We start from the raw sequence: 14,196 nt of genomic DNA on the forward strand, positions 1-14,196 counted from the left end.
TACTTAAATGCTGGCGCTAATTACAATTAATGGGAGCCATGTTAAAGTATCTTTCATTGCAAAATATGATTTAAGAGTGTAATTAGAGTCAAAAGACAGACGATCATCTGATAATTTTCCGATTAGCCAAAACTTGCAATGGCGCTCTTCATCTTGATCATCCTGGCATTGCTGTCCATTTTTGTTTTTTCGGCTTTTTTCGTGCTGCAATCTTGGACCTTGTCACCGAAAAGCATGAAGGATATCCCGGGCAGCTTGGGTTGGCCTATTGTGGGAGAGAGCTTCTCATTTATTTCGGAGTTTTCAAGTCCATCTGGTATATACAGCTTCATGAACAACAGGCAGCAGAGGTAAATCGATTACATTTTTTGAATTCTGTAACGAGAAAATGAATTTCCGAAAGGGAAGTGATTTTCACTCTTTTTGTTTCCTTGGGAATCAAGGGACAGAAACAAGGAGAGGATTCAGAAGGAGAAAACACGAGTGTGAAAATCACTTGCTCTTTCCGAAATATCAGAAAGAAATCTATATGTGATATTTCAGTTAGTACTAAGCTTGGTGTTTATGTAGGTATGGAAAAGTTTTCAAGAGTTTTGTGTTGGGGAGATTTACTGTGTTCATGACTGGGAGGGAAGCCAGCAAGATTTTGTTAGCAGGAAGAGATGGGATGGTTAGCTTAAACCTATTCTACACCGGGCAGCAGGTGCTAGGGCCTACCAGCTTGCTCCAAACAACCGGTGAAGAACACAAGCGCCTTAGGCGGTTGATTGCAGAGCCCCTATCGGTTGATGGCCTCAAAAAATATTTCCAGTTCATCAATACTCTGGCAATTGAAACACTAGAACAATGGCCTGGACGAACTGTACTGGTTCTTGAAGAGGCTTCTACAGTTTAGTATCAAGTTACCAAGCGAACGAGCAAATTTTTATTTTCTACATTCTTGACTTGAGGCCTGTTTGATAATCATTTCACCTTTAATATTTTTGCAGTTCACTCTCAAAGTGATTGGCAATATGATCATGAGTCTGGAGCCTGCTGGTGAAGAGCAGGAGCAATTTCGGTCAAATTTTAAACTTATCTCTTCCTCCTTCGCATCCTTGCCATTTAAGATCCCTGGGACAGCGTTCCATAGCGGCATTCAGGTATCAGTTCTTATGTAGTTTTTTACAACTTGTAACTGTCAAAGATGGAAGGAAATTTTTGGATTCATCTCGAATACATTGTTCTCTTTTATCAGGCACGGGATAGGATGTATGCGATGTTAGACTCGACCATTTCTAAAAGAAGAAGTGGAAGAGGTGGCTTTCAGCAAGATTTTTTAGAATCGCTGATTATGAAACATAGCAAAGGAGAAGGGGATGAAGATAATAAAGATAAACTCACTGATCAACAATTGAAGGACAACATATTAACTCTGCTGGTTGCAGGCCATGATACTACAACTGCTGGGCTCACATGGCTTATTAAATTCCTGGGAGAAAATCCTACTGTTCTGGAACAACTAAGGGTAATGTATCTTTGCCATCTAGGCATCGTTTGATTGATATTTGATTTCCACCGAAGACTAAGAACTTAATGTTGTCAAATTTGCAGGATGAGCACAAAAAAATTGAAGCAAACCGAAACAGTGGAGCAAATCTAACATGGGATGAAGTTAACAACATGCCTTACACTGCGAAAGTAATCAGCGAAACTCTTCGGAGAGCCACTATTTTGCCTTGGTATTCAAGAAAAGCGGCCCAGAATTTCGAGATTGATGGTACAACACTTTGACTCCAAAAAACCAGATTACAAAAGCAGCCATATTGTTCTCTGTACAAGTTTGAATATGTGGCTCTAAATCATGAATCCACATTACAGGATACAAAATAGAGAAAGGTTGGTCTGTCAATTTGGATGTCGTCTCCATTCACCATGACCCAGAAGTCTTCCCCAATCCTCAAAAGTTTGATCCCTCGCGGTTTGATGTAAGTCTGTCCCCATATAACCAATCAGTAGTTGACATAGATAACTTCCTGAAACTATTACACCGCTAAATAATTTTTAAACAAAATGCAGCAACCCCTAAAGCCTTTTAGCTTTCTTGGATTCGGTAGTGGACAGCGTATGTGCCCCGGACTCAACCTGGCAAAGCTTGAAATCTCAGTGTTCATTCATCATCTGGTGTGCAGATACAAGTAAGAAGCACAAAAAAAAAAAAAAAAACTCTTTCAATCCAGTTAGTAAGATGCATAGGATAACAATATATAATCATCCAATGCAGGTGGAGTCCTCTGGAGAAGGATGATTCAGTCCAGCCAACACTTGTAAGGATGCCAAAAAACAAGTATCCAATTGTAGCTGAGCGACTTTAAAACGTGGATCCCAAGGCACTGATTACAATAGCAATAATGCCTCAAATTTTCAATATCCAGAAGCTGTTCTGGTTGATTAGTTCATCCATTTCAAATATTTTCCTTTTGGCTTTTAAATAATGCACGACATGAGCCGGGTAATGTTATATCACGTTAGAATGTGAGCATACAATCCGAAATAAATTTGTAATGGTTAGAGAGGCCCAAGACCTTTCAAAGACTGATGCAAGGTTTCATTTTCACTTGTTACGTCACTCGAGCCAAATACGTAGACAATACATTGAGTAATGTGGAGGCACATTAGGCCCTTGGGCGCAACACTAGAATAATCTAATATGCTACAAGTACTGTACAAAAACACTACATAAAATGGTAAAATGATGTCCTCCTGACGCCAAAACAGACTGCACATCTCCACCAATGGAATGAGACTCTCGACGAACAATTTTCCCTTCCCATATCTTGCATCAAATCATGCATCTCGGCGTAGTTGTAATTGGTATTAGTTAAAAAAGATTTCTCAACCAGAGCATCTACCAGGCTACGAACATCGAAAAAATAGCACTCTAGTATTTCAACCACTCGCTCCCCGTACTCTCCCTTAAAGAAACATGCAACGTCAAGGCAATACTTAAAAAGACATCGTACTTCCTTGAAGCTATTGGAAGTTGTTCCAAGCAAATCTAATCCAAACACTTAACAGTTAACAAAGACGAGCAATTTTACAATGCTTTCAAAGAATATGATTTGTCTAAATATATAGGACCAGCTCCATAGTAGGTATTCCGCTTCCCTGTTCATGGAGCGGGATAGGTTATAAAAGTCCCGTCAATAGCCACGGGATCAGCGCAGCGCCCCCACTGCAAAGGCAAACGCAAACACTGATGCAGCAGTCTCGGCCTTTTGTTTCTTACCATAAGATTTGATGCTGCAAGATAATCTGTCAAACCCAAGTAATGAACATGAAACCATTCTGTAGCCAGCTTGAAGAACTATGTGCAACATGTAGCAGAGGAAAGATGCCGAAGTTCTTTTTAGTGCCTAAAAAAGTGGTTTCACAACAAAGAGCACTGGCTTAACGCGTCAAGTAACGGTTGAACAACATAAAAGCAATGCCCTGATACAGGAATTTCATTTTCATATCCGCTATGACTAGTAAAGCGTTCTACGAGCCAGGGGAGGAACCCCTTTGAAACAAAACACTACAATCTATGAGATCCAGAAGTTCAATCAAAACTACAAGACAATAGCTCAATGCAAAGACTTTAATCACTAGTGCTGCCTGCAGGAACAATTCTCAGTTCCTACATCAGCTGCAAGACATGGAGGCTGAACTTTCTCGTCGTACCAAGTTGAGCGCTTTTCAACTAGTTCGTTTAAGAAATTGTCCAACTTTTCGATACTGACACTCGGCATCACCACAACATGTGCAATATTTCCTTGGCAAGCCAACTGCCACTTACGAACAAACTCTTCATCCTTGGGCCGCTCAAACACCACCGTGCTACTTAGCTCATTCAGCATGGCACTGATTCCAGCATCACGGAGGTGGCCCTTCAAGTAGTGAGCATTTCTAAGACACTTCTGGACTTCTTTTTGGAACCCTGTGTAACCCTTTTTGTTAAGCGTGTACCATAAGAAAATAGGAGCATGACCGTTTCGGCTTCCCATGATTGTCGCATCCCTCGAAGCTAGGTATTCTACATTCCTTGAAAGAGCATTAATGTGCTCCAGCCTTGTTATCTGAACACCACAAGGCATTGGACATCCCACCAACTTGTGACCAGAAACGCTGACACTTCCAATGGGCTTCTTGAACGAAACTTTTGGTGCCTGCTCATCACCAAGCATATGAGAAACGGGGAAGCATTGATCCAGAACAGAAAATATGCGCATATCATATTGAGGAAGCAAAAGAAAATATTACCACAGCTATATCAGACTAGCTTTTTGAATACAAGCGGACTCTAATCTCATCATACACTAACCGAGTTGGAAACCAACTTATAAAAACAATAATCTTCGAAGTCACAAGACGATTCAGTAAAAGTAGACTGCAAATATTAATCCATCCTACCCAATCAAAGATATCAGTGTCATTCAACTAGCCAAACTATGAAAAAGGATTATAAACTGTCAAGATCAACTATTAGAGCCAACTCATTCTCAATTGCTGAGAGCAGATCAATCGGATGAGCAGGCTTTCATGAGCGTAAATTATTAGCAACCAAAACATCCCCAACAAAAATTGCAATGTACGAAACACCAAACAGTGTGGAACCAAAGGAATTAATGGGAATAAGGCATAAGAGATAAGTTCCTATCTACAACAACAAGAGTTGAAATGAGATGACATACAAGTTTGACAAAAGGCATCATAAGTCCAAATAATGCTCCATCGCAATGGATGTAGAAACGATCTTGCTTGAAGCCACATTCTTCAAGGGTCTTTATGACAAGATCCAAGTCGTCAACAGCTCCTTTGACAGTTGTTCCTGCAAATCAAGCAACCCAATAAATCAACCAACCAACAAACCAGAGTCACAAATGTGCGCACATATATACGGTTGAGTTCAATTTGTGTCAATGTGTGTCTCAACTCTTACACATACCTATATTAACGTTGATGATGGCCGGTTTATCCTGGTGAGCAAGAAGTTTAGTTTTAAAATCCGCACAATCAATCTCACCAGAGATCAGACAATCAATCTTTTCGCATTCCATTCTATACATTCTGGCCGCTTTAAATATTGAATAATGCGATTCTCGAGAGGCATACAGAATCCCATCTGGAAATACTTCTCTCCTGCAAGAATTCAATTGCATTGTATATCACATCCAACTGCTTTAGCTTTGTCATTAGATTAGTGTGCAAATAAATTAAGAGCAGATTCACAAAAACAATTAATTAAACACTTAACATACCCAACTAAGACTCCATGAAGATTGCCTTCCGTGCCGCAATTGGTGATATACCCCCAATACTCATTCTTCTCAATCTCCCACAACCGAGCAAACCAATCGAGAACACCGACCTCGAACTGCCTCGAATGCACACCATAGTTGCTCTCGATAAACGGATCACCCAAATTGTTGATGGAGAAATGCTGAAGCTGCGCCAGAGCACCATAGTCGAAGTCCAAATTGTACGGATAACCTTCATTTCCAATCCCAACCAAAACCCACCATTCAGATTCAAGATTTTCGCTTTCATTTAAAATTTAATCGACAAATCACACAAACGATGCTTACCGAGATGGTGCTTGGTCCTCTCGACGAGGGTTTTGCGGTAGCGAGCGAGGACGCTGGCCATGTAGGCGTCCTTATCGCCCGTGAACTCGTCGTTGGGTTCAGGCTCCGTCACGGCGAGGCAAGTGGTGTGCACGTTCCGGCCGAGCACCATCTGTTTCTCCCGGGTTCCTTTGTGGTCCTCAGCCAATTTTCCAATGAGATCGCAGTCGGCGGTGCTGGTTACGACCGGAGGCAGAGGCTCCGTAACCACAGCCGTCGGATCGAAATCCTTGGGTAACATCTCCACCGCCACAACTCCATTTTCATGATCCATGCAACCTCTAATGCCGAAAGATCGAACGGTCGAGAGTTGGAGGAGCTGAAACACCAGAAGAGGGGGAGGAGAGTTTGGAAAGAGGGAGGGAGGGAAGAGCGTCGGTTTCTGTTTAGTATTTATAGCCGTTATTGGCGGTTGTGGTTTGTAATAAATATCGAGGAATTTTAGAGAATCTGTTCTGTAATATTTTGCCACGTATGAAATAATCAGTCTGCGTACTCTTATTTTTGCTAATTAAAAAACTAGGACGCGTGTGCCAATTAGTATTTTAAAAAAATTGCAACAATAATCGCTCAATTCCAATCCAATTGAAGCAATATTCTCTTAACTAAAAATTTATGATAATTAGTTTCTTAACTCATCAAAATATGCAGTTATGATCATTTTTATCAACTCCGTCAGCATGACTCATGTTGGAAGAACTATTGCTACAATTGAGTTAAAGTTGAGTAATCATTTCTCTAATTGGGTTATAGTTCAAAGACTATTGCTATAATTTTTTTCATTTGGTTTTCTATATTTATCCCTTGATTCAATCACATATGCCTAACACGTGACTTATTTTTATGGAAGTTCTAACAGAATTTACAAAAATGACCATAGCCGCACATTTTGATGAATTAAGGGACCAATGATCATAGATTTTTAGTTAAGAGATCATTGCTCTAATTAAGTTAAAGTTGAGGGATCATTGCTATTATTTTTTCTTAGTTTTTTTATTGTTTTTACTTTGTGTTTATTTGTTTACATAAGATATTATTGTTTTTTTATTAAAATATATTTGCAAAAACGTAGGTTTTTTTTCGATTTTTATTTTTTTGAAATTTTAATGAAAAGAATAATTAAGTATTATAAAAGTTTCACCTTTTCTAGAGCAAAAAAAAAAAAAAAAAATCATCTTTTTGCCTTTTTCTCTTTATAATTTGAAAACTTAGCATCTATATATACTACGTTACACACATTGAAGCGTGTAGAATATGTCGTCAGAAATTGGTCCGAAGATGTGATGATGGTGTGGTGAAATTTCATGTGATAGTATGTCGTGGGCTTTATATATACGCAAGATTTAAACGTTAAAAGGATTTATTATATTTTCATATCTACCTAGCACGAGGTCTTTTGGAAGTTTATTGGTTTCGGGTTTCATAGGAATTCGGAAGTTAAGCGAGTTCACGCGAGAGCAATTCCAGGATGGGTGACCTACTGGGAAGTTCTCGTGTGAGTTCCCAGAAACAAAACCGTGAGGGCGTGGTTGGGACCCAAAGCGGACAATATCGTGCTACGGTGGAATCGAGCCGAGCCAGGGATGTGATGGGGGCCTGGGCCGGGATGTGACATTACACCACATCATACAATTAGTGAAATTTTTTTTTAAGTGTCTCTCAAATTGTGTAATTATATATGGGGTATTACTTCGTGTTCCTACTGAAAAGTCACTCTAGTTAGTGTTACATGCAACAAAAAAAAGAAGGTTAAACCAAACTAAGTTTTCACCAATATAATCACGGTAATTTCAACTGCTTATTTTATTTCTTTTACTGAAAAAAATGTTATCAAGAACTTAACTAAATTAAAACCATTATTTGTGTTACAATGGTCACTTTTTAGTTCAGAAGCTACTCATTTATGTAAAAAGTTTTAAAAGGGGATCAATAGGTAGTTAAGTCGCGGTAATCTATCTTTTTAGAGATAGGAAAGACTCACAGAGGCATTTCAGCCCCTTTAACCATCATCAGGTGATTCACCAGCATAAGGAGTCAAACTCAGGATGAGAACTACAATTCCTAACTCGTCCACATTTGATTACATTTCTTTTAAGTGTTATTTCTCTTACTACTAGACGTAAAAGAAATAACACTTGAGAGAAATGTATGTTTGTATTAAAAAAAATGACGTATTATTTATAAACAGGTGTAACCAAATTGACTAATACATTAATGTTTTTCATTCACATTTAAATTTGGTTTTTTTTTTATTTTTATTTTTTATGAATTTATATTTGATTGAAATATCGCTAGAATGAAATGGAAATCATTAGCATCTCTGATCGTATCCTAAACTCAAATCATTTGGTGTTATAATTCTTTTGCGACAAACAAATGTTTTATTAGATTCCGACTAGAGATTTAATTAACACTTTGGAAATTCGGAATGATGAAGATATTCATTTGCCATGCTCAATCATATCCATGGGTCGGTCCACCAATCTCAATGATCAAAAAACGACGACGTACGGGAATCGTAGATAAGAATGGGCCCACTGGTGGGGTGGGGAAATGAATATTCAGCAAACAATTGAACGACGCGGAACAAGTTCTGAATCTAGGTCTTTGTCGTTTAGACTGAGTTAGAGCCACGGAGGACTAGATTTTTTACTTTTGTTAATTTATTGTAGCTGTTACGGGAAAGAGATCTCTTCCATCAAAACCGCTAAATTAAGTTATCTGGATTTTTGAAATTTGATCCAACAGCTAAAAATAGAGGTCTCTTTAAAAGTTATATTAACTTTAGCATTTGAATCAAATTTTAAGGATCTGGATAATTTGATTTGGTGGCTTTGGTACATGGCCGGTCCAAAGATTTTTGAGGCCCAGGACGACGCCAAAAATAGTGCCCTAACTTTATATAAGAAAATTATTTATTTTCATACGTAAGTCATCAATAAAATTATACTTATAAAAACATTTCAAACTCAATAATTTAGAAACAGAAATATTATTTTATTTTGTATCGAGAGAAAGAAACCAAAAAACTCCGGGCTTACAAGTAGATAGTTGATGAGTTTTGTTTTCCATCTAAACTTTGATAGTGTTTTTGTATAAATCGTGAGGTGTTTTTTCTTATTTACTAACCTTGTCAATATGGGACTGAAAAAATAATGATGTTTTCAATTCTTTTATTCATATGTATTAGTAATGAATGGGCATTGAATTAAACTTTTTGATGACACGTCATATGATTTGCAAATTTGCTCTAAAAATTGGTCAACGTATTACTCTTTGTTGAAGATTAGACTTAAATTGAAACGAATATTTAAAAATAACAACCCACATAGTTACTAGCTAGTAACTAAAAATAAATTAACAACCAAACAAAAATTTGTAAAATTTGAAAAGAATCAACATGTACATAGCATTTCGAATTTAGAACCTCTCGTTAATTTTAAACAACAAAAATCAATGCTTCTAATTAAACTTCTTGATCCTTTAACTAAATTTTATAAATTTATATTTTTATGAAAAGAAATTTGTAAAAATTGGAAAGTAAACAAGCACAGGTAGTGTTTTGAACCCAAGACCTCCTTATTATTTTCAAATGACAAAACCACCACTTCTAGTTAAATTTCTGTGTCATTGAACCAAATTTTATAAATTTAAACTTTTATGAAAACATACATAAATATACCGCCTTAATAATTTTGGTGCTCCTAATTTTTTTAAACCCCAAACGATCGTCCGACTCACATTAGATCTAGACCTTTGGTAGAAGAGATTCGGAAATGATCTCTTTCCATTGTTACGAGTGCTCAAGAGTCGGATGGATTTGCTTGTGGCCATGGACGTTATTTGCGGGGACCATTCTTGGGCTGCTGCAATTGGTAGGTGGGTTGCAGGTGAGGGTCCGCCGCAAACTATCTTCCATGCGGGTGATCAGCATTCAACACGTGGTGCAAAGTTCACGTTTGAGAATGCCTAGTCTTTGGGGTTTTACGTCAGAAACCTGTTGGACGAAACGCTCGGTTCAAGTGATCAGAAATTTGTCAGACCGATTGTTCTTTGTAGTTGCTCGCTACATCATATCGTAGGCTATTTTTAATGTTGATGATTGGCACGTAGTGTAGAGTTGACGTCTGAGCAGGCATACTCTTTGAGGATTTTTGTCAGAAAGTTGTCGGACGAAGTGCTTGGTTCAAGCAATCGGAAAGTTGTCCTCCCGTGGGCTATCTTCTTGATTGATGATCGACATGTAGCGTGAAGTGGACAAAAAAATCATGCATAACTTTATGTGGGCAAAATATAATATCAAAATAACCATAAAACGTTATTCATATGCATGCAAGTAGACTGAAACGATATCCCCATTATCTTTGCATCAAAGAAGGCTGTCCTCCATGTGCCTCCGTCCATGAGTTCAACCATGGCTTCTGTAACTAATCGGCAAACATTTTCATCTGTTGCACTTCTGAATTATGTGGTGAAAAATCCTAATACAAAACTAGATTTTAATCCTTAAATAAGATGAAGTTTAGAAAATATCTTATAAATGAATAAAATTTAAATTAACTTTTATTTGTTGACATTTTGCATCACCAATTTATGGTAAATAAGGACTTACAACCTTTATCACGTGCAAATTATCACTTCTTGCCCATATAAAGATATATAATCATGTTCTGTTAAAGCTGAAATTTTCCAGGGGACTGTGTGAAGAAAAATGGAGAACAATGATCAAGTCTGTTATATCTTGGAGAGATTTTTCAATGTGACCGGTACACGGGATGGTAGACTATGTGTCACTATACAAATTGTGAGATATGTGTGGTAAATAGTTAATAACATCAAAAATAAAATTTTCTACCACTTAAATTAAAACACATGATGTACCACTTGTGTTTCCGTTACAATAAAAAATTTCTCTATATCTTGAGCTTCCAAGATGCAATCGGGCGTTTAGTTTGAGGAGGATTGGTCAGAGTTCTCCAAGTTCTACTCCATTGACTGCACGTGTTGGCTAGTCTTAGATATCAAGGGAATTCAAGAGTACACATTATATCATATGTAACAGAAGATGCAGATGCATTAAGCACCCACTAGCGTCCGTCAAAATGAAGATTTAAGGAATATAATTACATTTACATTTTACTATTTCCTTTATTGCATTTTTTTTTATTTTTTTTATTTTTTTATTTTTACCACGAACGAAAAGAAGCCAATGAGAATATGCAGGTCAGTAGCAATAGTGCCGGAAAGTGGCAAAGACAAGGAAGGTGGTGGTGTGAATACACGAGCTGATGTTGTACACACCTTCCGAGATGGCCACAAATTGAAAGAATAGGGAACAAATGTACCAGGTAAATGTAGAAGCTTTGAGTGATGAATGATTCTTGGAATGAGTTGCAGATAGAGTCACTCTCTTTAATATGTTTTGAGGCTCTGCCCAAAGTGTGCAAGTAGTTCATAAACACCACATCATCCCTAAGATCAAACGGTCCATAACCTACTTCTTCTAATTAGGTTCTTCCTTGCACAACGGAAGAACCTTCACTCGAACTCACTCCCTTTTGATATCTAGCTCCATGTAATCGGAAACCAATGCGAGGAATTTAGGGGCGAATCATTTCCATGAAGAACAGGGGGTCAAAGTGACAAGGCACAGGGATCACATCACCTTATGATATGATGAAAGTAATTTATGATGAGGAGGAAATATACTGTTTAAGTTTGCATGGGAAAGGAAAAATACCTATATATAGGAAATTTGTTATTGGCACTCCAAAATTCTCATTTTGCATTCAAAATTTTCTATATTTAGACTTTGCACCAAATGGTCTAAACCCTCCTCACACTCACCCTCGTGCCACATAAATCCTTTTTTCTCTAGGAATGTGCTAATTAGGACTTATCTTGGGGTTTAATTCTCTGATATTATTCTTCTCACCAAAGAGGGAAATACATTTTGTACAAGACTGATTTACAATCTACCCTAATCACATCCTGATTACAAGGACCCAAACGGGCAACTAACTAATTACAAAGGTAACTCTCTCCAACACTCCCCTTTAAATTGGTGCATAAATGTCCTTCATGCCCAACTTGACGAGAGAGCTGTAGAACGTTTAACTCATAACAGTTTTAGTTCAGATGTCCACTAATTGATCCTCTGACTTTACGAACAGGAATTGAATAATATCCCATCCAACTTTTCCTTAATGAAGTGTCTGTCAACTTCCACATGTTTCGTACAATCATGCTGGATTGGATTGTGTGAGATATCAATGACTGCTTTATTATCACAGAATAAATTTGATGCCGACATTAAAGGACACTCGAGTTTCTCGAGTAACCTCTGAAGCCATAATAATTGACATACTCCTTTTGCCATACCCCTGTATTCCACTTCTGCACTTGATAAAGCAACCACTTTGTGTTTCTTACTCTGCAAGGTCACTAAATTTCCTCCCACAAATGTAAAGTATGCTGATGTGGATTGTTGAATAATAATATTCCCGGCCCAATCTGCATCGGTATAACCTTCTATCTGGCAATGACCATTCTTGGAAAACATGATGCCTCTACCCGGGGAGGACTTTAGGTATCGTAGAATGCGTCCAACCGCACCCATATGAGTATCACTTGGGGAATACATAAATTGACTAGCAACACTCACTGCATATGCAATATCAGGCTTGGTGTGAGATATAAATAAATTAACCTCCCAACTAACGTTTGATAACAATCTTCGTTGGTGGGGACTTGATCAGGGTGCATGGCAATATGGTGATTTTGGACTATAGGGGTGTCAGCCGGTTTATAATCAAGCACTCCGGTTTCAGTTAACAAGTCCAAAACATATTTGCTTTTGGATAGAAATATACCTTGTTTAGATTGAGCTACTTCTATACCCAAGAAATATTTCAATCCACCAAAATCTTTCATCTCGAACTTGGTTGCTAAATAACCTTTCAGCCTTGAAATTTCCTCTTTATCATCACCAGTAACAATTATATCATCCACATAGATAATGAGTGTCGTCAATTTACCCATTCAACATTTCAAGAAAAGTGTATGATAGGAATTGCTTTGTATCCGTATACACTTTCTCCTTAAGATTGCCATGTAAGAAAGCATTTTTCATATTGAATTGTTGTAAGGGCCAACCTAATTTAGCCACCAGAGAAGGTAACACTCTTACCGTATTAATCTTCGCTACTAAGGCAAATGTTTCTGTACAGTCAACACCATCATTTGAGTGTATCCCTTGGCCACCAGCCGTGCTTTGTATCGCTCTATGGACCCATCGGCTTTGTACTTGATGGTGTATACCCATCTACATCCGACTATTTTCTTTCCTCAGGGTAGCAAAACTAAATCCCACATTTGATTTTTATGAAGTGCATCCAATTCTTCCTCCATTGTCTTGGTCCACCGATAGTCAAATAATGCTTTCTTCAATGATATTTAGAGCCTTTCGTTGTTTCTGGTGAGTATCAATTAGGGGGCTTTCCTCGGTTATGCCTAAAATGTAATTGATAATTCAGAGCTTACCTCAGGAATATTCTCAGGAGTATGGTCATTTGGTGGTACTATATTTAAAGACGAGGGGGAGTATATCAGTAGAAGTCTCAAAATGGGCAAGTGGTAGCACTGTTGTCGTGGGTGGTGACAGCACTGCTGTGCCTATTGCTAGTTCCGGGGGCAGCGTTACTACTGTTGTTGGCTGGGCTAACAGCGCAGCCGTTGCTAGCTCGGCTATAGTGGCAATGGAAGATCTGTGGTAGCAGCCATGGTCCAATCCTACTCGTCATTTGGTGTCTCCCCCTGAAGAGTAGGTTTGGAAGAAGAAGAAGTCGAAGAGCCATACATCTCGAACTCGGAAAAAGTGACATCTATGGTAACATACATCCATTGCGAAGGGAGGTGATAGCAACGGTACCCTTTTTGATGTAGTCTATTGTAGTACCCTGTATTAAAAAAAAAAAAAATTATATATATGTGTGTGTGTGTGTGTGTGGGTGATTATTTCTACGTAATGATTTTATTTGATTTATTTTTGTGCAAGAACCTACTTTCGATATGTGAAATAGTTTCAATGTAAAATCCTTTTTTTGCTACAAATTATTTCAAACACTAGCTAGTAGTATACCATGTTCATATGTAATTAGGGATATTTTTAGTTTGAGTTGGAGAAGGGGATTATGATGAGTTTGGCTAGATTTTTCTCACAAAGGCTGTGGCGTTTGACAACCATTAGAGAATAAAGAGGAGGAGTTAGTCACTACTCTGGATAGGTTAAGGTGAAAGTTGGTAATTAATAGAAGCTAATAATTAGGGTGTGGAGGTGGGAAGCCTTTGGCTTATACGTGTGGCTAGGTGTTGAGTTTGGTTTGATATTTTTACCAAGTAGGAGTGAGTTGGCAAGTTGAGTTAATGTAGAGAGATTACTCATCCCTAAACATTGGAGAGGTGTGAGTCTATATAGAGTCATAGCTAGGTATGTGTATGTATTGGCATGCATGTGGCAATATGTTGTTGTTTTAGAGTGTGCTTACTCACT

General features: G+C 38.0%; 2 protein-coding genes across 2 annotated transcripts; one reads left to right on the forward strand and one right to left on the reverse strand.

The window, feature by feature from the left end:
• The first annotated feature begins 138 nt into the window (after window positions 1–138).
• Window positions 139–2,354, forward strand: LOC137724542 (abscisic acid 8'-hydroxylase 3-like). The gene is made up of 8 exons (XM_068463304.1): window positions 139–350; window positions 571–889; window positions 990–1,142; window positions 1,238–1,507; window positions 1,594–1,759; window positions 1,861–1,967; window positions 2,059–2,177; window positions 2,264–2,354. The coding sequence occupies exons 1-8, from the start codon at window positions 139–141 to the stop codon at window positions 2,352–2,354; spliced, it is 1,437 nt and encodes a 478-aa protein (XP_068319405.1).
• A 625-nt stretch (window positions 2,355–2,979) lies between these two features.
• LOC137726390 (serine decarboxylase-like) lies at window positions 2,980–6,017 on the reverse strand. The gene is made up of 5 exons (XM_068465314.1): window positions 5,607–6,017; window positions 5,280–5,511; window positions 4,967–5,160; window positions 4,713–4,849; window positions 2,980–4,187 (listed from the first exon to the last, which is right to left on the reverse strand). Exons 1-5 carry the CDS (start codon window positions 5,917–5,919, stop codon window positions 3,627–3,629), a joined length of 1,437 nt encoding a protein of 478 aa, XP_068321415.1. The 5' UTR covers window positions 5,920–6,017; the 3' UTR covers window positions 2,980–3,626.
• Between the last annotated feature and the right edge of the window lie 8,179 nt (window positions 6,018–14,196).

This window comes from Pyrus communis, chromosome 2 (assembly GCF_963583255.1).
Source record: "Pyrus communis chromosome 2, drPyrComm1.1, whole genome shotgun sequence".
NCBI lineage: Eukaryota > Viridiplantae > Streptophyta > Magnoliopsida > Rosales > Rosaceae > Pyrus > Pyrus communis.

Coding starts and splice junctions, on each gene's coding strand:
- LOC137724542 (XM_068463304.1), top strand. CDS start 139: ATGGCGCTCTTCATCTTGATCATCCTGGCATTGCTGTCCATTTTTGTT. Junction 890..989: donor TTCTTGAAGAGGCTTCTACA/GTTTAGTATCAA, acceptor ATATTTTTGCAG/TTCACTCTCAAAGTGATTGG. Junction 1,968..2,058: donor TTGATCCCTCGCGGTTTGAT/GTAAGTCTGTCC, acceptor AACAAAATGCAG/CAACCCCTAAAGCCTTTTAG.
- LOC137726390 (XM_068465314.1), bottom strand. CDS start 5,919: ATGGATCATGAAAATGGAGTTGTGGCGGTGGAGATGTTACCCAAGGAT. Junction 5,512..5,606: donor GAGGACCAAGCACCATCTCG/GTAAGCATCGTT, acceptor TTGGAAATGAAG/GTTATCCGTACAATTTGGAC. Junction 4,850..4,966: donor CATCATCAACGTTAATATAG/GTATGTGTAAGA, acceptor CTTGATTTGCAG/GAACAACTGTCAAAGGAGCT.